Genomic DNA, 23,335 nt, shown 5'->3' with positions numbered 1-23,335 from the left:
ACTTCAGAGACATGAAGCTAAAGGCGAGGTTGGTTGTGATTTTTGCGTCCAATATTGGGAGAAAACAGGCTTGGAAGAAGGTGATTTGCATGAGAGCTTTGCTTGAATGAGAGCGTTTTTATTCGATTCTGCTCCGAGACTAGCTTCACAACAATTTGCATGAACTGATTAGCACCACTCGTATTGGTTGCTAGAGTTCAGACTGCTGTAACCGTATCGTTTTTTGTACTTGCTTCATTCCTCGGCACTTGTTGCTGTCTACCAAGATAGTCCTCGTCGTTTTTCCAACGCACGCTTTCACAACATTTGCTAGAGCCAAAAGCCAACGAGGTAAACTGGGTAGACCCCCAAATACTTGCCTCTGAGTTTCGTGCAAACGCGCACTGTTTGTCATCTCAGGGTGAATGGCAGCAGAGTGCCACAATGTTCTCACTTGCTTCTCCTGCTCTTCCTCCTCTCCCAACTTGCAACATGTGCTTCATTACCATCAAATAGCTATTTGTTCCATTCGCGACCTATCCCAACAGCAGCCATGGCTGCGCTCGCAGCTCAAAGGTACGACTCGAACCCGGTATCCTCCTCCTCCTCCTCCTCCTCCTCCTCCTCCTCCTCCTCCTCCTCCTCCTCCTCCTCCTCCTCCTCCTCCTCCTCCTCCTAGCGGCCACCACCAAATCCTAACGCGCGTGCAACCGTCCAGCAGCAGGTGCTCCTCCTCCTCCACCTTTGTCTTCCTGATCGGTCCCTCGGCCAAGCAGTACCCGATCCCGTCGCTGCTCCTCGCGCCGCTCTCGCCCGCCCTCGCCGGCATGGTCAGCGACTCGAACACCGCCTTCGGGACGAGCTGCGCCTACCTCCCGGACTGCGACACCGCCACCTTTGACCGCTTCGTCGCCTTCCTGCACCACGGCGACTTCCCCTCGCCGCTGTTCGAGCCCGTCCCGCGGCACCGCAGGCCGCAGAGCTACCGCAGGCAGTTCCTGCCGCCCGCGCCGTTCCACGAGTCCCCCGCGGTGCGCCGCGCCTTTGCCCAGTTTGCCGCGTCGAGGCGGTACAAGTTCCGGCAGCAGCGAAAGCAGCGACAGCGGCGGGAGCGGCGGCAGCGACGGCGACGGAGGCGCGAGGGGCGGCTCGGCTACGACAACGTCTGGGAGCAGCCGGCGGTGGACGACGCGGGCGCCTTTGCGCTGTGCGCCGTGGCCAGGGTCTACCTGCTGGCGGCGCGCTACGGCATCGCGGCGCTGCAGCAGCTGTGCCTGCACAAGCTGCACCGGCTGATTGTCTGCGTGCGAGAGATCTGGGACGGGGTGCATTTCCTGCGGCTGTGCGCGGTGCGGGACGAGAGCCCGGCGCCGCTGCGCCGCCTGGCGTTCCTGTACTGCCTCTTCCACTACGCCGACCTGGAGCGGCGGCCCGAGTTTCAGGCCTTTGTGGCGGAGGAGTACGACTTTCATATTGCCGTGGCGGGCCTGATTGCCCAGTACAAGGCGACGGACGATGGGCAGAGCTGCTGAGGGAGAGTGCCTACATAGATGGGCTACGGAATGTTGGTTTGGTTCCTACGTGTTTGGATGATGTCAACGTTGCTAGGCTGTTTTATTCTTGGAAGATGTATTATATCAATGCTCATACGCGATGACATCCGAAAGTCGGTTGTTTACTAGGTTTCTTTTCTCTTTTAGGACTGCCTTGTAAGCTTTGCTATTGACAAAGTAGAGGAGCGACGGAGCTGACAAACACGTCTCTGCAGCCAACAGACTGCAAACGATTTTTCCTTTCTGATTTTGAGAAGAAGCCGAAATTGAGTGGAAAGTTTGTTTACTTTGCCTGGTTCTGCCGCGCAACCGGCTTCGCCATTGCTGTCAGTTGACTCGCCACAACATCTCTGGCCTCGCTCACCAGGCCATCATTGCCACGTGGATTCGCAAGCAGTACCAAAGACGGAAACTCCGCCAGTACACATCAGCACATAAAACCTGAAATTCAAACAATCGCTCTTCTTTTATCCGGTGAATTGGCTCCTTGCTAATCCACTTCTGCCGCGGCTTTTTGCTCTTGTCGAGATGGGGTAGGCCAACACGGTTGCGCTGCTGTTTCTGGCCTCTGTCTCTTCTGCACTCTGCTTTCCTTGCTCTATCTTCTCAATCCTCATCAAAAAATCGGACAGATCTGCAAAGCCGCTCGTGCCCACATCTGGGACAAGACGTTTAAGCCCACAAGGGAGCAGGCCTCGAGGTAGAACTTGCGAGCCTCGTCCCAACATGAAGTCCCAGGCTCTCTGCAGGTTCGTAGATGCCTCGATTTCCGAGTATGTCTCGTATTCCAGCGACTGACGCCACACCTCTTTGATGCAGCTGGGCTGAGTCAAAGCCATTCCGGTTTCTCGTCGGCTCCGAGGGGCGCGAGTTCGTCATCCACGGCGCGCTCATCGCTGCCCAGTCGCCGGCCCTCAACGCGCTGGTCAACAATGGCATGCAGGAGAGCCGGGAGGGATGTGTCTCTTGGCCGCAGTGCGACGTCGAAACTTTTGTTCGGTTCCTCGAGTATGTCTACACGGGCGACTTTGAGTCGCCCATGGCGCTGACGCATGATCTCGGCGGAGAAAGCGAGAGCGCAGAGGAGCACGCCGACGCCAAAGTTCCAAAGCCGTTTGAGATCCGCCAGGCCGTCTGGGACAACTTTGTGTACTGGCTAGACCGCGAGTACACGAGCCACACCTTGTACTACATGCAGTGGCACCCAGAGGGCGACGGCGACGACGCGCTCGTCGCCATCGCCAAGGTCTACATGCTGGCAGACTACTACGGCGTCGACAGGCTCGCGAGGCTGTGCATGTTCAAGCTTTGCGAGCTCCTGGTCGACACCCAGGAGCGCCCCAGCCTTGGCGGGCTCATCAACCTGGTCGAGCTTTGCATTGTAGAGCAATGCCCGACGCGGCTGCGCAAATTTGTCCTGGAATACAGCGCATTCCATCTCCATCCCTTGGTGGGCGAGGAAAAGTTCCAGCAGCTGGCCAAAGAGCACCCGAGCGCTCTCCTCGAGATTCTGGGGCAGTTTATGGTGTTTATTGGGGACGACGGGTTCGAGGGCGCCGAGGCAGATGGGGATGCGAGCAAGACCAAAGGTCAGGATAAACAGTGAAGGGGATTTTTTTCTGTATAGTCTATATACTGAAGAGAGATGAAAGACTATGGCAAGATTTTCATGTATGAAAGGATGGAGAATCATAAAGTGTCAAAGTACGACCTACCATCTGGTACTAATCGAGGTGAATTTAGATTAGCACGTCTCCTACAAGGGGTTTGTATTTAACTCTTTGATTCTATTTGAGCAAGGACTCTTTTTTGTTTCTTTTTCTTTTTAATTTCATTCCAGCGAGTTGCACAAGATGATGGTGGTTTGATGAGAGGGCTAGGCAAGTAATGGATGATGAGTTTAGATAGCTGTTGCAGTTTGTCCTTGCTCGAAGCTCTGCCATTCGCCGGCAAGAATGTGTTTTGCTTTTTATTTTACTCCGCATTTAATTTTTTTTTTAAAAAATATTTTTCATTCTTGTTTGTCAGCCATTGATCATTGTTCGTCCCCGCCGATTTTCCGCGGCGGCGGCGCCCACGAGCCCACCCACAAGCCATCAGCTTATCAGATTCGACGAAAACAGCCAAGCGGCCCACGCCAGGGTGCTGATCAAAAATTGGGGCCATTGGGGGGGCTATTGAAACATGCCGGAAATACGAGTCGTCGATTCCAGCCTTTTACAAAAATGAAATATCCGTTAGATGAAGAAAAGGAAAAAAAAAAAAGTGATATATATTCCACAGTGAACAATGGAAAGGCTGTGAGACGACAGACAATCGCCGTGTCTCGGTTGTGAGCAAGCTCCATCAAAATGGCTGCAACCGGCCAGCTAACTCGCCATTGTTGATCGAGCCTCGTTTTTTTTTTCTCTCTCGCTCGCCTCACCTCACCTCGCCTCGCCTCGCCTTGCCTGATTGATTAACTTTTCTGTCGCTGGTACGGCTTCTTAGCGTGAGAAAAAAAAATTGGCCTCGGACGGCCCGAACGCCTCCTTCCCTCTTGACGCGCAGCCTGATTCCCGCGGACCTGGACCCTCGTCTTCTCTCCCTCCTCTTTTTTTCCCATTCTTTCTTTTCCCTTTTTAATCAATCTGGTCGTCGTCGTCGTCTTCGTCTGCCGGTCGTTTAAATTCGGCTTGCCCCTTCCCCCCCTCCCCCCCTCTTCCTTCTCCTTTTGCTACAGCTACGTTCGTTCTCCCATCAGACAAAAATTTCGCTCCCCCGCGAAACAATGGACAAACCACAAGTCGATTCCCGCGGCGGCGGCGCTCTTGGCATCGATGATCGCCGCCGCGCCTCCCACGATCGCGAGCTTGGCACCAAGACGCCGCCCGACGCCGAGGCCGTCGCCTGCTACGACTCGGACAAGCCCATCGACCCCAACGCGCAGGGCGGCGTGCAAAAGGTCGAGGCCATGGCCAACGTCTGGACCACGTCGGCCATGGTGCTCGCCTACCTCCTCATCTGGCTCATCTACTTTGTCGACTCGATGCAGCAGGGCATCACCGGCGCGCTCACGCCCTTTGTCGTCTCCCAGTGGCGGCAGTACTCGCTCACGCCCACCGTCAACATTGTCAGCAGCATCGTCGGCGGCGTCTTCAAGCTCACCATTGCCAAGATCCTCGACATCTTTGGCCGCCCCCAGGGCTACCTCCTCAGCGTCGCCTGCGCCACCCTCGGCCTCCTCATGATGGCGACGTGCCAAAACGTGCCCGCCTACGCCGCCGCCCAGGTCTTCTACTGGGTCGGCATGAACGGCATCCAGTACAGCCTGACCGTCACCCTCGCCGACATGTCGTCGCTGCGCAACCGGGGGCTCGTCATCGCCTACGCAAACACCCCCTACATCATCACCGCCTGGATCACCGGCCCCATCTCGGACCACTTCCTGCCCGTCACCGGCACCCTCAACCTGCGCTGGGCCTTTGGCATCTTCACCATCATCACCCCCGCCGTCACCCTCCCGCTCTTCTTCCTCATGGTCTACAACTACCGCAAGGCCAAGCGCCTCGGCGTCATCGCGCCCCGGCAGTCCAACCGCGGCCCGCTGCAGTCCTTCCTCTACTACTGCCGCGAGTTTGACATTGTCGGCCTCTTGCTCCTCTCCGTCGGCCTCGTCCTCTTCCTGCTGCCCTTCAACATCTACTCGCACCAAAAGGAGGGCTGGCGCTCCCCCCTCGTCATCGCCTTCCTCATCGTCGGCTTCTTCCTCATCGTCGCCTTCTTCGTCTGGGAGCGCAACTTTGCCCCCGTCACCTTTATCCCCTACGCGCTGCTCCTCGACCGCACCGTCGCCACCTCGTGCGTCTTCGCCGCCGTCGGCTTCATCTCCTACTACATCTGGGACGCCTTCTTCTACGGCTTCCTCCGCGTCGTCGTCGACCTGAGCAACACGCACGCCCTCTACGTCACCCAGACGTACAACGTCGGCTCCTGCCTCTGGGGCCTCGTCGCCGGCTGGTTCCTCCGCGCCACCGGCCGCTACAAGCCCGCCGTCCTCTTCTTCGGCCTGCCGCTCCTCACCCTCGGCGTCGGCCTCATGATCAAGTTCCGCCACCCGGGCGTCAGCGTCGGCTACATCATCATGTGCCAGATCTTCGTCGCCTTTGGCGGCGGCACCAACGTCATCGGCCAGGAGGTCGCCATCATGTCCCGCGTCACCCACCAGCACATTGCCGTCGTCCTCGCCATCCAGAACATGGCCGCCAGCGTTGGCGGCGCCATCGGCCTCTCCGTCAGCGCTGCCGTCTGGCAGGCCGTCTTCCCCAAGAAGCTGCGCGCCTACCTGCCCGAGTCGGCCCTCGCCAACTTCACCACCATTGCCGGCGACGTCAACACCCAGGTCACGTACCCCGTCGGCTCCCCCATCCGCGCCGCTCTGCAGAGGGCCTACGGCGACGCCCAGCAAAACATGCTCATCGCCGCCACGGCCATTCTGGCCATTAGCTTCGTCTGCGTCGCCTTGTGGCACGGCACCAACGTCAAGCACATTAAGCAAACCAAGGGCAGGGTCTTTTAAGTACATACCTGCATTCTGTACGCTGGTAACAGTGTAGATACTTGGCATCATTGTATATTCAGCATATTATCAGATATCCATTTACATAGCACCTTTGTTTTATATCTATTCATTTATTCTTCTAACTATTCATTCGCTTTTCCATCTCACATGCATGTCGAACGAGGCTTCTTCAAACCCCACAGCATCACTCCGAAATTCGTCAATCTTGAAATATCTAGTAATCATATTCTGTACTTGAAAAAATATACATCTATACTGCCATGTCTCTAATAAAAAAGGGGGTATCATTTTCTCAGTTTGCGCCATGCCAAAGAAACATATGCTCTTCTTCCCTTTCCACTACCACTACCAACACAAGCCTCTCCCCTCTCCTCGTCTTCCTGGCTCGCGCACACCTCGACGGTTTCCTCGACGGGTCCCCTCTCCGCGTGCTCCGCTTCATCTTCATAATCCTCATCATCATCCTCCACATCCCCTTGCGCCCCCTCAATCTCTTGCTCATCATGTTCGCGCGCCATCATCTTCAGCTTCGCCTGCACAACCGGATCCTGCTCAAGCTCCTGCCACAGCTCCAGGTCCCACTCCTCGACGTTCTCGCTCAGGCCGGGCTGCTTCCACGGCGGCCACTTCCAAACGCCGCCGAGGATGAGGTGCCTCTTGGCCACCTTCATCGCGAGCTCCATCAGGCCCAGCGCGCCGAGAACGGCAAACAGCGTCGCCCACCAGACGGGGTCGGGGCCCCATTTGTAGCGGAAGCTGTACTTGAGGTCGTAGGGCCCCGAAGGCGAGGCACCAAAGATGGCGTCCAGGAACGACACCCACGCGAACCAGCCAATCGTGGTGACAAAGAAGGAGCCCATGACGATGGAGGACTTGTAATGCGTCTCAAAGATGAACAGCTTCCAGTTGATCCAGAGGATGCCCGTGGTGAACATCAGTGTCCCAAGCGCGTAGAGGCCCTCGTCCTTGGCGCGAGGGGATACCCAACCGTATCCCGCCCACACGCCGTACCAGGCCATGACGCCTTCAATCGCTGCGAGCAGCATCCAGCGCGCATACTTCCACACATTCAGCCCCATGTCGCGCTGGCCGTACACGTACAGCTCCGGAATTGCCAGCAGCGTCTCGGCGCGCAGGTCCTGCTCCCAGATACCCATACAGATCGTACACAGGCTAGTAAACAGTGTATTCAAAACTGTGAGGCTAGTAGCTTCATATAGCGAGGTACCGGTGTATCCGTTGTAGCGCTGGTAGATAGCCTGCGGGAGGTAAAAGAACATTTCCTTCCAAAAGGTGCAGATGATGAATTTGGCTGTGCGGACATAGTTCCAGCGTCCGTGGACGAGAAGCAGGCGCTGTAAGAACCGGAACTGGGCGATGGAGTAGTCGGCTACTCGCGCGGCTTGTAGACCCTCGCGGCCAGAGATGCCGATGCCAACATGGCTGGCCTGGATCATAGCGAGATCATTGGCTCCGTCGCCGATGGCGAGGGTCAGACCATTTCGACGGGCGAGAGTAAACCTGCTCAGACGAGTCCGAACGGTGCGCACCAGCAGCGACTTCTGCGCGGGCGAGGCGCGGCAGCAGATGACAGTATCCACCCTTAGCATAATGTCAAAGAACTGCTTCGACAGGGTCTCAGACTTTTCAATTACACCCAAAGTATGACCGTCAATGACAACCACGCTGTGGTGAGCACCAGAATGTAGGTCTTCGGAAAGAGCAATGAGCTGGAATTCGAGGGCCCCCTTTGCAATGTCCAAGATGTAAATATCCGAACCGGGGCGGACAAGTCGTGCCGAATGGGCAATGTTGATGGCAGTCTCTCGCTTATCACCAGTGAGCATCCATATCTTAATGTTGGCGCGTCGCAGCTTCTCAATGGTCTCGGGAACGCCCTTTTGTAGCTTGTCTTCAATGGCACTGGCTCCAACCAAGGAGAATGCCTGTTCGAGAATATCACCGGCGGATTCAATCATTTCCTGGCGATTGACAAGGCTTGTCGTCGCATCGTCGTACACTTTTTTCCAAGCGCAGTAGTCTTGCTCAGAAATGTCTTTCTGCGCAAAGAGTAGTGTTCGGAGTCCTTCTGTGGCAAAGTCGTCGAGGTGCTTAAAGCACTTGGAGAAAACCTCGGATTCGTCGTGGATGCTGGGGTCGTCGAGGAATTGTAAGTTCTCTGGAAGTTGGTGATGCATATTGACACTCGAACGAACATGCCCGCGGTTGATATCCATGGACATGCCTCGCGCGGATGCCCCTGCTCGAGCACCGTCTTCAGAATTCCTCACGAACTTCCTTAGCTCAAAGGACCTGCTGCGATACGTTACTGAGCGCCGCACACTCGATTCGGGTCTAAAGTTGGAGTTGTGTCGGACGGTCAGGCTGGGCCTGCCACCAAAGCTGTTTCTCGGCTGGTGCTGCTCACTGCGGCGCTGCATTTCATGTTCGAGATCGGCACTGGCCCGGATTTCGGTGGCCTTTTGCATGGCGAGGGAGGACTGCTTAAGACGGGGAAGAATGACAGAGTCCGCTCCCTTGCAGATGACAGTTATGCGGCCATCCGGTCGTCGAAGAACGATGGACATGCGCTTTCGGTTGCTGCTGAATTCGATAACATCTAGAATTTCATATGTCTGTCTCTCGAGCTGCCCGTTGGCTTGAGTCATTTCCACTGTGACCTGCTTCGCTGTTCGCTGAGCGACCAGGAAGCCCATTTCTTGGGCGGCACGGACGAGCGCCAATTCGTCGGGTGAAGATGCTTGGAAGTCGATCTTGCCGTTTGTGTACTCCGGAAGACAGGTATGGCAGAGCGCCATGGCAAGAATATACTGCTTGGCTTTTCTTGCAAAAGCAGAATGGGGCCGCAGCTGAACGTAGTGCAGCAGATCGCTCGTGTTGACTTCTGGTTGGACATGGTCCGGGCGCCCAGTCGAGCGCCAATGCGAAGACGAGCGCCGGCCAGTCATGGAAGGGCGGGCTCCCATGGACATTCGCGGCGAAAGGGGATTGTTCATGTGGCTGGGACTCAATGGCGAGATGGGGATCGGGTCCGGCTTGTACAGCGAAGGTTCTCTGCTCGAATCGCCCAAACTCGTCGTCGCAGTCTCGTCGTCATCAACCAGGTCCATCTCGTGCAGCCAAACAGTTCCCGCAACACTGATTTTGCGAAATTTCATGATATTGTCGGTGAGGGTCCCGGTCTTGTCGGAAAAGATATAGCCGACTTGGCCGAGGTTCTCCAGAATAGTGTTGGTGTTGCATCTGGCGGGCGTGTCCGTCTCCTCGTCGTACATGCCGACGTCGGAATTGAGGAGCAGTAGCTGCCCAACTTTGACGATTTCGAGCGAAATGTACAGCGCAAGGGGGACGACGTTGTTGAACATGATTATGAAGGCAATGATGATTTGGTAGAAAGGAACATTGGCGTTTTCGAGGTACCAGGCCTTTCTCTCGTAGCTGCGCTGCCACTTGACGTAGCCCATGGAGACGCCAACGGAAAGGACAACTACGTACGTGGCGAGGGTGACGACGACGCAGTTGACGATTCTTTCGAGAGCGGGTTTTTTGGCAGATGGGTGCTGGTTCGAATTCATGCGAATTTTGCATTCTTCTCCCGTGTTGACGACGATGCCGACAATGGCGGTCGTGTTGCGTACGACGCTGCCTCGATAGATGACTTCGTTGAGGGTGAGGGGCACAGATTTGCCTCCGACAGTGACGGAGCCATCAAAGTTGAAGAGTTGCGGGTTGGGCTCCTCGACGAAGAAGCTGGCGTTGCAATTGGCGATGCCCTCGATGGTGCCGCAGCCGTCAAGCGCTGAGGACAGCTGTTTGCTCTTCAGGTTGGTCTCACCATCGAGGGCCATGGTGTCGATATAGGCCAGATCGTTCTCGTCGCTGGTCCAGAGGAGTACGATATCGGCCGGTACCGGGTCGTCGCGATTCAGCCTGACGACATCTCCGACCTTGAGGTTACTCCAGCGAGCGGGGACCCATTTCACGCCGTCGTAGACATCATCTGGCAGGGTCGGGGGTTGCGCGGCGGTCGCGACATGAAAAGGGTTCCATTTTCGAAACCAGGAATGAGGTTTGACCTTGCCGGTGTAGTGGTCCTTGCGACCGAGAGTCGTGGTAAAGCTCGCGTTTTCAATCTTGTCGAGGCGGCTTCTTCTATAGTCGTCGTAGCCCTCCTTGACTATGGTGAGCAGGACAAAGAAGAGCAGAGGCAGGATGGTGGTGAATGTTCCTGTGGTGGACAAGCCGGGAATCTAGGTATAGTAGTTGGCGGTTAGCGCTAAGACAGGCCAGGTTTCAATGGATTGTCTGGGCCGGGACGGGAAGGAAGCGCTTACAGTCTGAGGAATGCCGACGCAGAGAAAGTAAAAGTTTCCGACACGAGAGAATTGAAAAAACAACTGCTTGGGGATGAAGTCAAAGACGGTGTAGCGCGAGGTACGAATGTCGTTGGAAATATACGAAAGACCACGGCGGGTGTCGATGAGCGGTTCCGGGTGCTCGATGCTTAGCGGGACACGCCGACCACCGTCCGAGGGTGCGAGACTCTTACGTCGCAGCAGAGGCTCGACGACAGCCTTTTTATAGGCAGTCTTGGCGGCATCTTGGGCTTTGGACAGGTATGACGAAACGGACGCTCTCGCAGACGGCAGGGGGCCTTTTTCGCTGTTGGAGGCTTCGGCGGCGGCCATTGCGACGTCGGGAAGGTTTGCTCCCAAGGACCGTTGCAGAATAGTTCTGCGCCGTAGAGAAGAGAGTGAACTGGTTAAGAATGCGTAGAAGTCATGCCAATCGTTTGTAGGGAGCTCCCTTTGGCTACCGTCGAGGTTGCGTGAAGTTGCTGTTGGCAGCCGGATAGAGGCAAGTAGGCAAGTAGTTGTCGCAAGTACCTAGCGCGTAGCTTATGCGCAGGTAGGTACCTACCCAGGTAGGTAGTTGGGTCAGGTAGCCTGTGGTTGAATGAAGGGGAAAGCTGCGTCAACTGACAAGGTTGCGAGCCAACACAGTAACAACGAGCAGTGCAGACCTGTGACAGAACGAGAAAATGAATGGACAATTAACAGGAGGAAAACAAAACAAAGCCACAGCATTGAAGAGAGTTGATGCTAAGAAAGGGAAGAAAAAGTAATAGAGTCGGCGCCGAGGGGGGGGGCGAGAAACTACTGAGTACCTGCTTGCTCAGTACGTGGCCCTGCGCACTACTGAGTAAAAGGTACCCCGTATCTGGGGCCATCAGTTAGTGGTAACAGGTTTGACCCCCAGTAATGTTCCAAGGATCTTGGTGATCTGTGGCTGAGCAGACACACACACACACACATCAAGTCGGAAAGGCTTGCAATCTGCAGAAGGACGGAAATAGAGCTGAGAGAGAGTGCGAGACAGAACAGGCTGCGCAAGGCTCCGTCTGCCTCTCGGCAGGGACCGTGGGCATCAGCCTGAGCCGCCAATGGTCAGAGCAAGAGCAAAGAGACAGGCCCCCTCGTGGGCGCAACGGTCAGTAGAGTTGTAGCGGATGCTACGCCGTACATGGGGAGGGAGGAACAGATGACCAGATTAAGTGGCACAGGATGAAATATGGGCGCTTTTTTTTCCTCCTGGCTACTCAGCAAGTGGCTTGACTGCCATGGACGATTTTTTTTCTGGTCTTTCTACGGAGAAATATACGACTTTGCTTGGCCTTGCTTGACCCGGGGCAAACCTGGCTTGGCCTTGTCAATCGGTATGTACCTATTGGCACCAATAGCGCACAGGCGAAACTACCTACCTACCCTTCTGGGCATCTGCTCCGACAACGGTGCGCCTCTTCGCCTCCTATGTTGCCCCCAGGCCTTGTCTAAAACCATGGCGGGATGTTTTCAAAAGAAAAAAAAACACAGTACGGCAATACGGGTATATATAGATTCCCTGGGATAGTCCCTATAAAAAAAGGCACCACCTATCGACACGAATTCTACCAATCCATCACCCTGTCACCTTTCGCCCCTGTTTGCCTGTTCAAGGCTTTCGACGCGCCAGGCATTGGCTCCAGCACACGTGGGGCCGCTGCAAGCCCTCCTGCGGCCAGCGCTTTTTAATCCGGTTTACAGGGGGCAGGAGAGGGAGGGGGACAGGTAGGATCACCTGCAAGAAAACCTTAGGTAGAAAGCTGGTAAAAAAAAAAACGAGGCTGCGCCAACGCCTCTCAGTGGCTACCTGTCACTGGTCAGCCAACAAATACGAGCGACCTTCTTTTTTATATCCTTTCTGCTCAATAAACTTGCGCCACTTCAGGGCATGGTCTTTTCCTTTATTTTTGACTTCTTCTTCCCCTTCTTGGTGCAGGCTCTTTCGGCCTGTCTTATCCACGCTGGTGGCTCTGTCTGTCTGTACTCGTCATCTCCGCGCCACGCGCCCTCCAGTGCCTGTTAGCTAAAGGCAACGATCGGAGCCTAGAATATGTAATACCCGCACACGCGACTCACGGATCTGCACTCCGGTCCCTTTTTTTACCTTTTTCCTTTTTTCAAACCCTTTCGCCACCCTGACAGTGAGGTACGTCGCTAAGGTACTGGGTGATGAATGGCCTGGTGCCGGTCTGCCTGTCAGGCACCGGCCGTATGTGAACAAGGCCTCGCATAATAATGCCATCACTCTCTCTCTCTCCCCTACTCCCCTTGCTTCCGCTCGTCGGCTCCAAGCCACCTCCCTGTCAGGCAACGGTACCCAGTTATAAGACTGGTAGAAACGCGGATTGTACCATCCCTTGGCCATCCATTCGCTCTCGGGATGTTGCTCCCCATTCCCGCCGTGACTCTCGTACACGGCTTGCTGGCTGCAAATGGTTGCAACGTCCAAGTCGGTAATACGTAGATTTCAACGACTTGCCAAACGAACGAATGATCATGACAATACGCCGAGCGCAAAAGGGGCGAAGCCACTGTACCCATAGTACAGATTAGCCTGCAGTGCCTGCGTGTCATGGCCTGTCGGACATCCCGTTGGAAGGATGCAACCGCATGTTACAAGTCTCTTCTCTCAAGCCATGGTGGAAATAACCATCGCCTCTACATGCGCCACCTTATCTCCCCAGCTGATCTGTTTTGCTCGTCTACCTTCTTTCGGCCGTTTTGCCTCGTTTCAATTTGTTCACCCTCCACACACTGCGTAGTCTACCAATGTTGCCAACCTTACTTGGACCGTCTCTACGTACCATCACTGTACTTCCCGCGACCAGGTAGCAGAAAAGGTTATAGTGCCCAGTCAATTTAGTTCCTCATTCTCGAATGAACTCGAAAACTATAGCTGCCTCGGGTCCCTCTTCTATGTGAGACGAGGGGATAAAAACCCAAGAAATTATAAATGATGACAGCATATTGTATACTTTGCCCACCTTCATTGAGGCGGAGATTAAAGAAACAGGCCATGCAAGAGCTGAACCTAGCCCACAGTCAAAAGAGCATCACACTTTTTTTTTGTGTGTATATGCGTGTGTTTTGTTACACGGAAAGAAACAGAACAAGCGAAAAGAACCAAAGTAGCAAAACGAGTACCCAGTATACATCGGCGCCCTACCCCAGCTAAGGGCGGCCCGCCAAGTCATCAGTCAACTAGATCTGCACCTGCGGGATGTTATCCATGTTGCCGCCGTCATCAAGCCATTCCTTCTTGATGAGACGTTCGCGTGCCGCAAACAAGTGCTTGTAAGCCGTCTTGACCGTACCGTCGCTGACACCAGCCTGCTTAGCAATGGGCAGCGACGCTCGCGGCTCGCCAACCAGATGGCAAGCCATGTAGATGCACGCCGCAGCCACCGACAGTGGCGAGCGGCCGGCCAGCGCCGAAATGTCGTTGGCCTGCTCTGCAAGATCCCGCGAAATCTTGGAAATCTTCTGCTGGGCCTTGAAACCCAGCTGCGAGACGTAGCGGCCACAGAGGTCCTCGGCACCAACCGACGTGTTTTCGTAGTTGGTAACGGTGTTGAGGCCCGTGGCACCCTCGCCCTCTGTATCCTGCAGTTTTTGCAAAAAGTTTTGCAGTTGCTTGAACACTCGCCCGACTTCCTTCTTGCTCACACTAGTCAGATTGAAAATCTCCCTAAACGTGCGCGGTACGTTGTTCTGGCGGCATGCGATGAAGATGCAGCCTGCAATGACGGCCTCCTGCGGCTTGCCCTTCATGAACTTGTACTTGTCCACTAGCTTGAAGATGTGCTTGGCAGCGTTGGAAACATTTTGGCCCATATTGATGGCCTCGCACAGTGACACGATTTCCTTGTATGCTTGCATGAGCCCCCTCTGCTGCTTGTCTTGATTGGTGTTGTTTTGCACCCGGAGCAGATTCTTGTGCTGGCGCGACTCGGAAAATGCAACCGACGTGGCGAGCTGCTGTCCCTCGACGAATTCATCTTGAGGACCACCAACACGGCTGGGATCGTCTCCGTTCTGGTCGTCGTTGGCAAACGTACGCCATTCAGATCGCGTGTCTATAATGCGTGTGCCTACTACGACACCACAACTCTCGCACACCATGTCTCCGCTGGAGAATTCCTCTACCAAGTTGGGAGGAATCTCCCGACAGTCGGGACAGCATAGAACATTATTGAGGTCCTCTTGGAACCCGGCGCCTGAGCCGTCACCGGCGACAGGCGGCACCATCTTGGGCTTGTACGCGTGTGGCGTGTACAGATTTGTAATCTCGTTGAATACTCTGCGGGAGCGCTTCGTCTCCTTTCGGCGCAGTCGAAGTTGGTGTTGCTTCCGCTGAACCGCTTTGAGCACACGTGTTGTCTGCTTGCTAGATGGATTGTCAAACTCGATCAGATTGTGCGCAAGTTTGACAAAGAGCGGTGAATGCAGTTTGACGGCTAGGGGGGGACGTTGGCGAGAGCCGACTAGAGTGTCGAGTTGATAACGTAGGAAGATTCGAGGGCGAAAGGGACAGGGCAGTGTTTTGTCACGCAAATCAATCAAACAAAGCTCGACGGCTTCCGCGACGTGTGATAACGACGCTTGGAGCGATTTAATATTTTTTTCTTCTTTCTTTCTTTCTTTCTTTCTTCTTCCTCTTTCTCTTGTTCTTCTTTGTTTCTGTCGTCCACGGACGGAATCGACGCTACGGAGGGATGAAGCTTTTGCCTTCGAACTGAACAAAAAGTCGCGATAAGCACTGTTCTTCTTGTATTTCTTCTAGAGAGAGGGCGATGCGCACCCAAAATCAAGCGAGTGTGTGGCGTCGCACTCTGCCAAACCGACCGTTCTGACCAGTGAAGGCGTCTGAGAATCTCAGATCAACGAAAAGTCGGCTCGAAGTGGTCGTCGCGCGGGCGCTCAATGCAGAGAACGTAATCGGACCGCACGGAGGTTGCTGTTGCGATGGGTTGACCGACTTCTGACGGCGAGAGGACTGTGTATGAGTGATGTTTGAGAGAGAACAAAAAGCCTACCCAGGCGGACGTGAGGGGGAAAAGTATGCAGAGACTGTGCGACGGCTCGCCACTAGAAAGATCCACGGAGCTGAATAAGCAGAAGCAGGGCTGCGGCGTCGGCGAGCAAGATTCGAATCTCTGTTGCGTGGCCTTGGTTGCTGTTAGCAGGTACTTTGACTTCCAGTCCTGCTCTGAGAAGATTTATGTAGCTCCCAACAAGTGCAGATTTGCCTGCACATCCTCCACATATTACGTCCACAACAACCAATTATGTACACAAGTGCTACCCAACTAAGCCTGATGAGTGCGACTGCTATTAACCATGTCGGAGCCAATTGCTACCACTCCGGTTTGACTCATTAAAGATCTAGCCATAAACGAGATCCATATGACAAGGCTGGCCAGTTGATTAGTTCATCGGCATTTCGTCTCTCGGTGCCATCTTCGTCTCAACGCCAGCCCTCTCACATTTTCATCTGTGAATCTCGGCAAAATGGCCTCACAACCAGTTGCGACCTCGGAGGAACTACCTCCCGTCGATATCAAGCCGCTTCTGGCCAAGATGTGGCCCAACGACAACCGTGTGACACCAGATGAGATCGCGGAGGCCATCTCGCATTTCTTCACAAATCAGGTCACCCCCGCGCAGACTGCCTCGCTCCTCATGGCTCTGCACTTTACGCAGATGGACTTCCAGCCCGAGGTTCTCGCCAAGTGCGCCGCCGCCATGCTCAAGGCCGCCGCGCCCATCCCGGTTGATGAGCTCAATGCTGTCATCTCAAAGCGTGGGCATAAGGAAGGCAACTACAACGGCGGGCTTGTAAGTGGCAGAGCGCCTCCGGTTATAGACAACAGTCTGCTAATCAGGTTTCATGCAGTGTGATATTGTTGGCACTGGAGGTGACTCCCACAACACATTCAACATTAGCACAACCGCTTCCATAATAGCCTCAGCCCTGGTTCTTGTCTCAAAACACGGAAACAAGGCCAGCACCTCCAAGTCAGGCAGCGCTGACCTGATTGCTAAGATGCAGCCCCGTGCTCCTGTAGTGGCGGCTGTCACACCCGAGAACCTAGCCAAGGTCTATGCGGCCACAAACTATAGCTTTCTATTCGCTCCTCTCTTCCACACTGGCATGCGCTACGTCGCGCCCATTCGCAAACAACTTCCCTGGAGAACCATCTTCAACAATGTGGGCCCACTGGCCAACCCCGTCGAGGATGTCCTCGAGTGCCGTGTCATTGGCGTCGGCCGCAAGGATCTTGGCCCTGCTTTTGCGGAAGCTCTGCGCTCCGTCGGGTGTCGCAAGGCCATGATTGTCTGCGGTGACGAGGATCTCGACGAGCTGAGCTGTGCCGGCAAATCCCACTGCTGGATGCTCAAGGAAAAGACACCCGGTGGTGAGATCTACACAGACTACTTTACCGTAGAGCCAAGCGATTTCGGTGTGTCAACACACGCCCTTACCCAGGTATCCTCTGGAAAGGAGCCAGAAGAAAATGCGGCGATTCTGCAGCGCATCCTCCATGGTGAACTGCCCGACAATGACCCGCTGGTCGAGTTTGTTCTCATCAACGCCGCAGCCCTTTTTGTCGTATCTGGCATCTGTGAAGCCGACTCCAGCAGCATGGGCGCTGGCGACGACGGCAAAGTGGTTACTGAGCGAGGCCCTGGTGGTCAGCGGTGGAAGGAGGGCGTGCGCCGTGCCAAGTGGGCGATTCGCAGCGGCGAGGCCTGGAAACAGTGGTCGGCATTTGTCGACATCACCAATGAGTTGGGCGCGTAGATACAATGACGCACGGGATTTATGGAAAGTTGGCAATGGGTATTCATTTATTCGTCAATTTTGGCCATGCAGTAAATCGAAGCAAGTATGATACGGCCCTTTGTGTAGCCAGCAGCCGTTTTCTGTCTGTCCCCTGGTTCTATGTTTCCTAAAATGCTGAGCCTCTTCTCCTGACTTCCCTGAGATTTCGCGGATGTAGGAACCCCAAAGCCCCCTTGTTGGATACTTCCTCGGACTTGTCATGACGCGAGCCTTCGCACGCCACCGAGTCGGCGAGGCATTGTGGTTCGCCGGCGGCTTTAGACATTGGAGGTGTACTATGACTTCGGGAGTATTGGCTTGGGTCGTGCGAGCGAACACTTCTGGTCAATTCGTGTCCATAGTCTGTCAGACACACCGGCTCCTGATCTCGGTGGTTGTGACGCATCTGTTCGATCCATGCTTGGTAGTGGACCTCGATAGGAACATCATTAGATGTAGGTGGTTGCTGTGCGTTCTTTTGTCGATAGCGACGTGCGACGTAGATGAAGCAGGCTACTAAGCACGGGACACATATTGAGAGGGGAATCACAACCATCCATATTGTCTTTTCGCTTTCACGAAAGGCCTGCGGATGACCAGTGGGAGTGGGTAGAGTCGAGATTGCAGGGGCCATGCTTTCGATGTAGTAGAGATGTATATAGAAAAGAGATGTAGCACAAGCACAATAGCAAGAAAGCACAGAAATGGCATTTGAACAAAATCTCAGGAAGTTGAGTTTCTATTTAACTCGAGCCAATACCCAACTCACTTCTCAACCGACTTAGCTATTGGCTTGTAGGGCTAGTGGCAGACGAGGCACCCCATACAGTTGGGTAGCTGAACTGCAAACAAGGTGGGCGGTTCTTTCATGTGTTACCAGAGCGTCTCGGACGGTCCGTAAGCTCTCTCTACTTTGATGTATGCTTTGCACACCGGTGATTCAATATCCAACTATTGGCCTTGCGAGGTTGCGACGGATGGCGTTAATCGGGCGTGCACGGTGCTCTGGGCTGAGAAGCAGCCACAAAAAGTAGCAAACAAACCAGGATTGGCCGCATTCTAGAAGGCATGAATGGGCTTCTAGCGTACCCGGTGGCTGGCCAGGATGGCCCGTGTGTACAAAGACTTCGACCGAAAGGTCCTACTGGTAAACCATGCAGAATGGTAATTCCGCCCAGTCGGGCGTTGGTTTTGCGGACGTGGGCTGCCACCACATTCCTGTACCGGTATGCGAGAAAGCTGGGTAGGTAGGGATCATGGATCGCGCAGAGGCCAGGGCATCACCTGTTTCCGCGCTTCACAGCATCCAACGCGACGTGGAATAATTCCGTCGTTCGAATACTGATAGCCTCCGGGATTTCTTGACGCCTAACGAGTTGCGATGCAGGAAAGAAGACCGGAGAGTGAGTGGTCCTCCATCTATTCAAGTAATGAAAGGATGATGCTTTGCGCTTAGTTGTCGGCAACTACGCCGTCGGTACTCCGATACTCCGATGGAGATGGCCACGACTCCAGGCGACCTAGCGGACATATAGTCTTAGCTACAGTGGAGGGGAGTTGGCAGTCAAGTCTCTACCAGTAGGTGCTTGGATTTATTAGCGGACGAATGTACCTCGGAGGGAACGCCGGTGCCCTAAAAGCACCAGCAATGGGGCGGAGTTACAGGGCTGCTGGATAGGTGCATGGTGCAGTGAAACCGCTGTAAACCCGTCGGCGCGCTGTATTCTAGCAGCCTTTTCCTGTCCGACGGTTACCTTTTCTCGGCTGGCGGTCCCGACGGTTGCGCTTTGCCCGCCGCAACGACCCGTGCTACTTGATCTGTCCGATGCCCCGGCTGGCCACAGTAGTCTCCCCTCCTCAACATATTCATTTCCGTACCGTCGTCCCTTGGATTCACGCATTGTTGAGGGGTGGAACAGGCGTGCAGCATTCTTTGCCATTTGATTCATCGTTTTGTCTTTCTTGTGTGACACAATTTCGGCTCAATTGGGAAACATGGCCAGTGCCCGTAGAATGGCCGTGGCGGCCTTCAATGGCTGTCGGCGGCCTGCGATACAGCCATTCACATTGAGCACGCGACGCTGGAACTCGACGTCTGCCGCCGGCACGCCGCTGCCCTTGGAGGGATACCGCGTGCTGGACATGACGCGGGTCCTTGCCGGTGTGAGAAAAACCCGTCTCTTTGTTTGTTCGGGTGTTGGCGGAGACTGACAATCGACAGCCTTATTGTACACAAATCTTGGGTGATCTTGGGTACGTCTTATACCCACACTGCCTAGCATGGCCGACTTACTTATTCCTGAGCCAGCGCCGAAGTCATCAAGATTGAGCACCCTGTACGCGGTGATGATACAAGGGCGTGGGGTCCTCCATATGCCAAGTACACGGTCGACTCTGGCAAATCAGGCCCTGGCGAAGCGGCGTATTTCCTCGGAGTACGTCCACTGTAACACTCACCAACCACCAGGCACTCACTTACACCCAATAGGCGAACCGTAACAAAAAGTCCATTGGCCTATCCTTCCAGCACAAAGATGGTGTCGACATCCTGCATAAGCTGGTCGCAAAGTGCGATATCCTGGTAGAAAACTACCTGCCCGGCACGCTGAAGAAATACGCCATGGACTATGAGACTCTTCGCAAGATCAACCCTGGACTTATATATACTTCTATTACCGGCTACGGCCAGACAGGTCCCTACTCCAGCCGCGCTGGATACGATGTCATGGTCGAGGCCGAGTTTGGCCTGATGCATATCACGGGCGCACGCGACGGTCCGCCCGTCAAGGTTGGCGTTGCTGTCACAGATTTGACGACTGGTCTGTACGCCAGCAACAGCATCATGGCAGCTCTATTAGGAAGAGGCAAGAGTGGCAAGGGTCAGCATATCGATGTCGCTCTGAGCGATTGCCAGACTGCCACGCTCGCGAATATTGCCAGTAGTTGCCTGATCAGTGGCAAGCGAGATACAGGTCGATGGGGAACTGCGCATCGTATGTTCAACAGTTCAATTGTGCCATGGATCGCTAACTAATATGAATGAAGCTTCTATTGTCCCGTACAAGTCATTCAAGACCAAGGATGGCGACATTCTCTTTGGTGGTGGCAACGACCGCCTCTTCGGCATCCTCGCCGAGGGCCTCGGCATGCCCCAGTGGAAGGACGACGCCAAGTACAAGACCAACGCTGACCGAGTCGCCAACCGCCTCGAGCTCGAGGACAAGATCGAGACCCTTTCGCAGCAAAAGACGACCGACGAGTGGATCGCCGTCTTCGAGGGCAAGGGCATGCCTTACGCCGCCGTCAACGATGTCCAGGACACGCTCAACCTCGAGCACACCAAGGCCCGCAACATGGTCGTCGAGGTCGATCACGGCGACTGCGGCCCTATTAAGCTGGTCAACTCGCCCGTCAAGTTCTCCGAGACGCAGCCCGGCGTCCGCACCCCGCCGCCCACGTTGGGACAGCACACAAACGAGCTACTGTCGGAGCATCTCGGCATGAGCGACGCCGATATTACTTCGCTAAAAGAGAAAGGTGTCATTGGGTAATTAAAAATCAATATTTAAACCCCTATTAGAATAGAAACCGCAATACATATCACTTAGTCTGAGCGAAATTTTGTGAGCCGAAGAATGCAACAAACGCGAGCGCCGAACTTCCTGCAAAGATATGAGACGCAGCCATCAGCTCACACAGGACAACGACCGCCTCGGCTCTCAGCGAAGCACTCGAAGCAGCCAACAAGCGATACGATCGACTGCTCAAAGACTATAAAGTGCGCCGTGATCCTATTGATGCTGTGTCATCGTGAGTGATGACCGGCTCAACCTGATTCCAGGCGACCTGGTAATATTGGCGGCCACCCAAGTGCTCACAGCATCTATAGGATCACGGCGCACTTTATAATCTTTGAGCAGTCGATCGTATTGCTTGTTGGCTGCTTCGAGTGCCTTGTCGATGGCTGCTTCGAGTGCCTTGTCGATGGCTGCTTTGAGTGCCTTGTCGATGGCTGCTTCGAGTGCCTTGTCGATGGCTGCTTCGAGTGCCTTGTCGATGGCTGAGGCGGTCGGTGCCCTGTGTGAGCTGATTGATGGCTGCGTCCTCTGCCACTTCCTGTGCCTATATGAGCCCATGAGTGACAGATTCCTTGATCGGAAGTGTTGGTTTGATCAGGGTATCATCAGGGTCATCATCCGTGGCAGGATCAACATTTTCCCAAATGTGCAAGCTCTTGGCATAGATTTCCGGTGCGTGGAACCACTCATCCCAGGTCTTGGGAACTCTGAGCTTAGGAATGGAAGAAGTCATGATCAAAGATTGATAGAATGAGCTTCGGATTGATAGATAACCTATATCATAGGGAAGGAATTCGCCAGAAATTAAAAGTTCACTAGAGTCGAACCTCCTGGGCTCATAACTATGGCGTTACTGGTCCACTGGCAGAAGGTGGGTACTTTGGTATACTATTATAGCAGTTTGACAGCAACTTGGTGGAATGTGGTCACGTGATTCTGTTCATTCCCCAGAACACTACAGAAGCCAGAGCCGCCGGCACGCCGAGCCCTCAATTCAATAGCAGCCGTCCGGATCCAGATGCTGCTCAGGCAAAGCTGGACGGTTTTATTTCATTTGAAATCCAAAAATATAGGGTTTGGCCTGCGATGTGCATAATTATTTGACCTAGCGGATACCGCGCGTATACATGCTCCAGTCTCGATTCCGAATCGCCATCACACAGAGGGGTCTCATTACTTCGACGCAGAAGAGGGTGGTGCTTTCACAAAAGCTGTACGCACCCTATGATATTGATACCTGGCTCCCTTGACGCGATGGAAACGGACAGTCCGAGCCCGATGCCAGAGCGCAATGCATTTCTGGTTCATCCCTTTGTCTCCGAGCCCGGCGTACAGAACCAATGCACCTTGCCGCCACAGTTTCGCCTACCTCAGTTCAGTCAAGCTTCCTCGCTCATATTGAGTCGCATCAAGATCAACAGCGGCTCGGAGCGCGGCACTAGTACGGGCGTCCAATCGGATAGCAGCAAAGTAGAGAATTCTTTCGGTGATGGGCTGACGCTGCTGCTGCCCGAAACTTCTTTACGGTCTTCAACGACGGAAGCCGAGTATGTGTATGATAATGACAATAGCTTCGAGACTGCGGATATCAATTTCTTACAAGAGTCGATACCGTTTCGGCCCCCATATGAACCAATTGAGGAGGACGATGGAGCCATAGACGCGCCGGCAGACCCTACTAGGGAAGAAGCCATCGAAACCCAAAGACAAGCATGGCTAGATAAGCTACCTGAGGGTGTGCAGCCGGCCAAGCCGGAATTGGTCGGATTCCCTGCGGGCGTAGGAGCATCTTCTACTGCATTGACAAGCTACTTTTATGGCAAATCCAGGACCGACCTCCTCAACATCCTCTCGTTTTGCGATCAACTTGAGCCGCAACTGCTTGTCGACATATTCGTGTCTGTTTCAAAAAGACATCCTGGGTTGCCAATTTTTGATGCTCCTGATTGGGAGGAAAAGGTCCGTGAGCAAGAGGCCGTCAAGGTCGCTGCGCTCGCTGCAGCACAGGCGAGAGCTAAGGCACACCAGCGGCCACGACACGGGCATACGCTGCTGAACCCACGCATGAGACAAAGACGAAAGGTTTTGAGAAAGGTGGTTAAAATTACCACCAACTCCACCACGGCGGAAGCTCCCGGGAAAACTGTAGTGCTGCAGGAGGAAGAGACCGAGGAGGAGTTACTGCCTCCGACGTGGCCGAAGGCAGGAGAAGGGCTGTACGCCACGCTACCGCCGGAGGAGGAAGACACGCAGTATCTCACTGACGACGGCGATGACGAAGCGTTCAGCCATTTCATGGTAGATGGGCTGGGCAATCTAACAGCTCTTGCGGCTTGCGGATGATGTATATACTTGATGTGCTTTGAATCGTTTATATGATACCCATTAAATATTATTAACATGTTAATCCATCGTGTCATTCAATTGGAGCGAGC

General features: G+C 54.4%; 9 protein-coding genes across 9 annotated transcripts; 6 read left to right on the top strand and 3 right to left on the bottom strand.

Moving 5' to 3' along the window:
- Positions 1-532: 532 nt before the first annotated feature.
- Positions 533-1,511, top strand: V2A60_004535 (uncharacterized protein; the record flags this gene model as incomplete). The annotated part of the gene is made up of 2 exons (XM_083255852.1): positions 533-555; positions 698-1,511. The coding sequence occupies 2 exons, from the start codon at positions 533-535 to the stop codon at positions 1,509-1,511; spliced, it is 837 nt and encodes a 278-aa protein (XP_083111978.1).
- Positions 1,512-2,258: 747 nt separating this feature from the next.
- On the top strand, positions 2,259-3,138 carry V2A60_004534 (BTB/POZ domain-containing protein; the record flags this gene model as incomplete). The annotated part of the gene is made up of 2 exons (XM_083255851.1): positions 2,259-2,281; positions 2,352-3,138. 2 exons carry the CDS (start codon positions 2,259-2,261, stop codon positions 3,136-3,138), a joined length of 810 nt encoding a protein of 269 aa, XP_083111977.1.
- A 1,164-nt stretch (positions 3,139-4,302) lies between these two features.
- V2A60_004533 (uncharacterized protein) lies at positions 4,303-6,090 on the top strand (the record flags this gene model as incomplete). The annotated part of the gene is made up of 1 exon (XM_083255850.1): positions 4,303-6,090. The coding sequence occupies one exon, from the start codon at positions 4,303-4,305 to the stop codon at positions 6,088-6,090; it is 1,788 nt and encodes a 595-aa protein (XP_083111976.1).
- Positions 6,091-6,377: 287 nt separating this feature from the next.
- On the bottom strand, positions 6,378-10,802 carry V2A60_004532 (uncharacterized protein; the record flags this gene model as incomplete). Its single annotated transcript, XM_083255849.1, has 2 exons — positions 6,378-10,364; positions 10,449-10,802. The coding sequence occupies 2 exons, from the start codon at positions 10,800-10,802 to the stop codon at positions 6,378-6,380; spliced, it is 4,341 nt and encodes a 1,446-aa protein (XP_083111975.1).
- A 2,895-nt stretch (positions 10,803-13,697) lies between these two features.
- On the bottom strand, positions 13,698-14,744 carry V2A60_004531 (transcription factor SUA7; the record flags this gene model as incomplete). The annotated part of the gene is made up of 1 exon (XM_083255848.1): positions 13,698-14,744. One exon carries the CDS (start codon positions 14,742-14,744, stop codon positions 13,698-13,700), a length of 1,047 nt encoding a protein of 348 aa, XP_083111974.1.
- Positions 14,745-16,007: 1,263 nt separating this feature from the next.
- On the top strand, positions 16,008-17,301 carry V2A60_004530 (anthranilate phosphoribosyltransferase; the record flags this gene model as incomplete). Its single annotated transcript, XM_083255847.1, has 2 exons — positions 16,008-16,334; positions 16,393-17,301. The coding sequence occupies 2 exons, from the start codon at positions 16,008-16,010 to the stop codon at positions 17,299-17,301; spliced, it is 1,236 nt and encodes a 411-aa protein (XP_083111973.1).
- A 2,016-nt stretch (positions 17,302-19,317) lies between these two features.
- V2A60_004529 (CoA-transferase family III domain-containing protein) lies at positions 19,318-20,873 on the top strand (the record flags this gene model as incomplete). Its single annotated transcript, XM_083255846.1, has 5 exons — positions 19,318-19,485; positions 19,544-19,575; positions 19,631-19,757; positions 19,811-20,315; positions 20,368-20,873. 5 exons carry the CDS (start codon positions 19,318-19,320, stop codon positions 20,871-20,873), a joined length of 1,338 nt encoding a protein of 445 aa, XP_083111972.1.
- A 571-nt stretch (positions 20,874-21,444) lies between these two features.
- On the bottom strand, positions 21,445-21,633 carry V2A60_004528 (uncharacterized protein; the record flags this gene model as incomplete). The annotated part of the gene is made up of 1 exon (XM_083255845.1): positions 21,445-21,633. One exon carries the CDS (start codon positions 21,631-21,633, stop codon positions 21,445-21,447), a length of 189 nt encoding a protein of 62 aa, XP_083111971.1.
- A 521-nt stretch (positions 21,634-22,154) lies between these two features.
- V2A60_004527 (uncharacterized protein) lies at positions 22,155-23,243 on the top strand (the record flags this gene model as incomplete). Its single annotated transcript, XM_083255844.1, has 1 exon — positions 22,155-23,243. One exon carries the CDS (start codon positions 22,155-22,157, stop codon positions 23,241-23,243), a length of 1,089 nt encoding a protein of 362 aa, XP_083111970.1.
- Positions 23,244-23,335: the final 92 nt, after the last annotated feature.

The sequence above is a fragment of the Cordyceps javanica genome, chromosome 3 (assembly GCF_051103115.1).
Source record: "Cordyceps javanica chromosome 3, complete sequence".
Taxonomy (NCBI): domain Eukaryota; kingdom Fungi; phylum Ascomycota; class Sordariomycetes; order Hypocreales; family Cordycipitaceae; genus Cordyceps; species Cordyceps javanica.
Note: the sequence above shows the minus strand (reverse complement) of the source record. Positions and strands in the feature narration are given on the sequence as shown.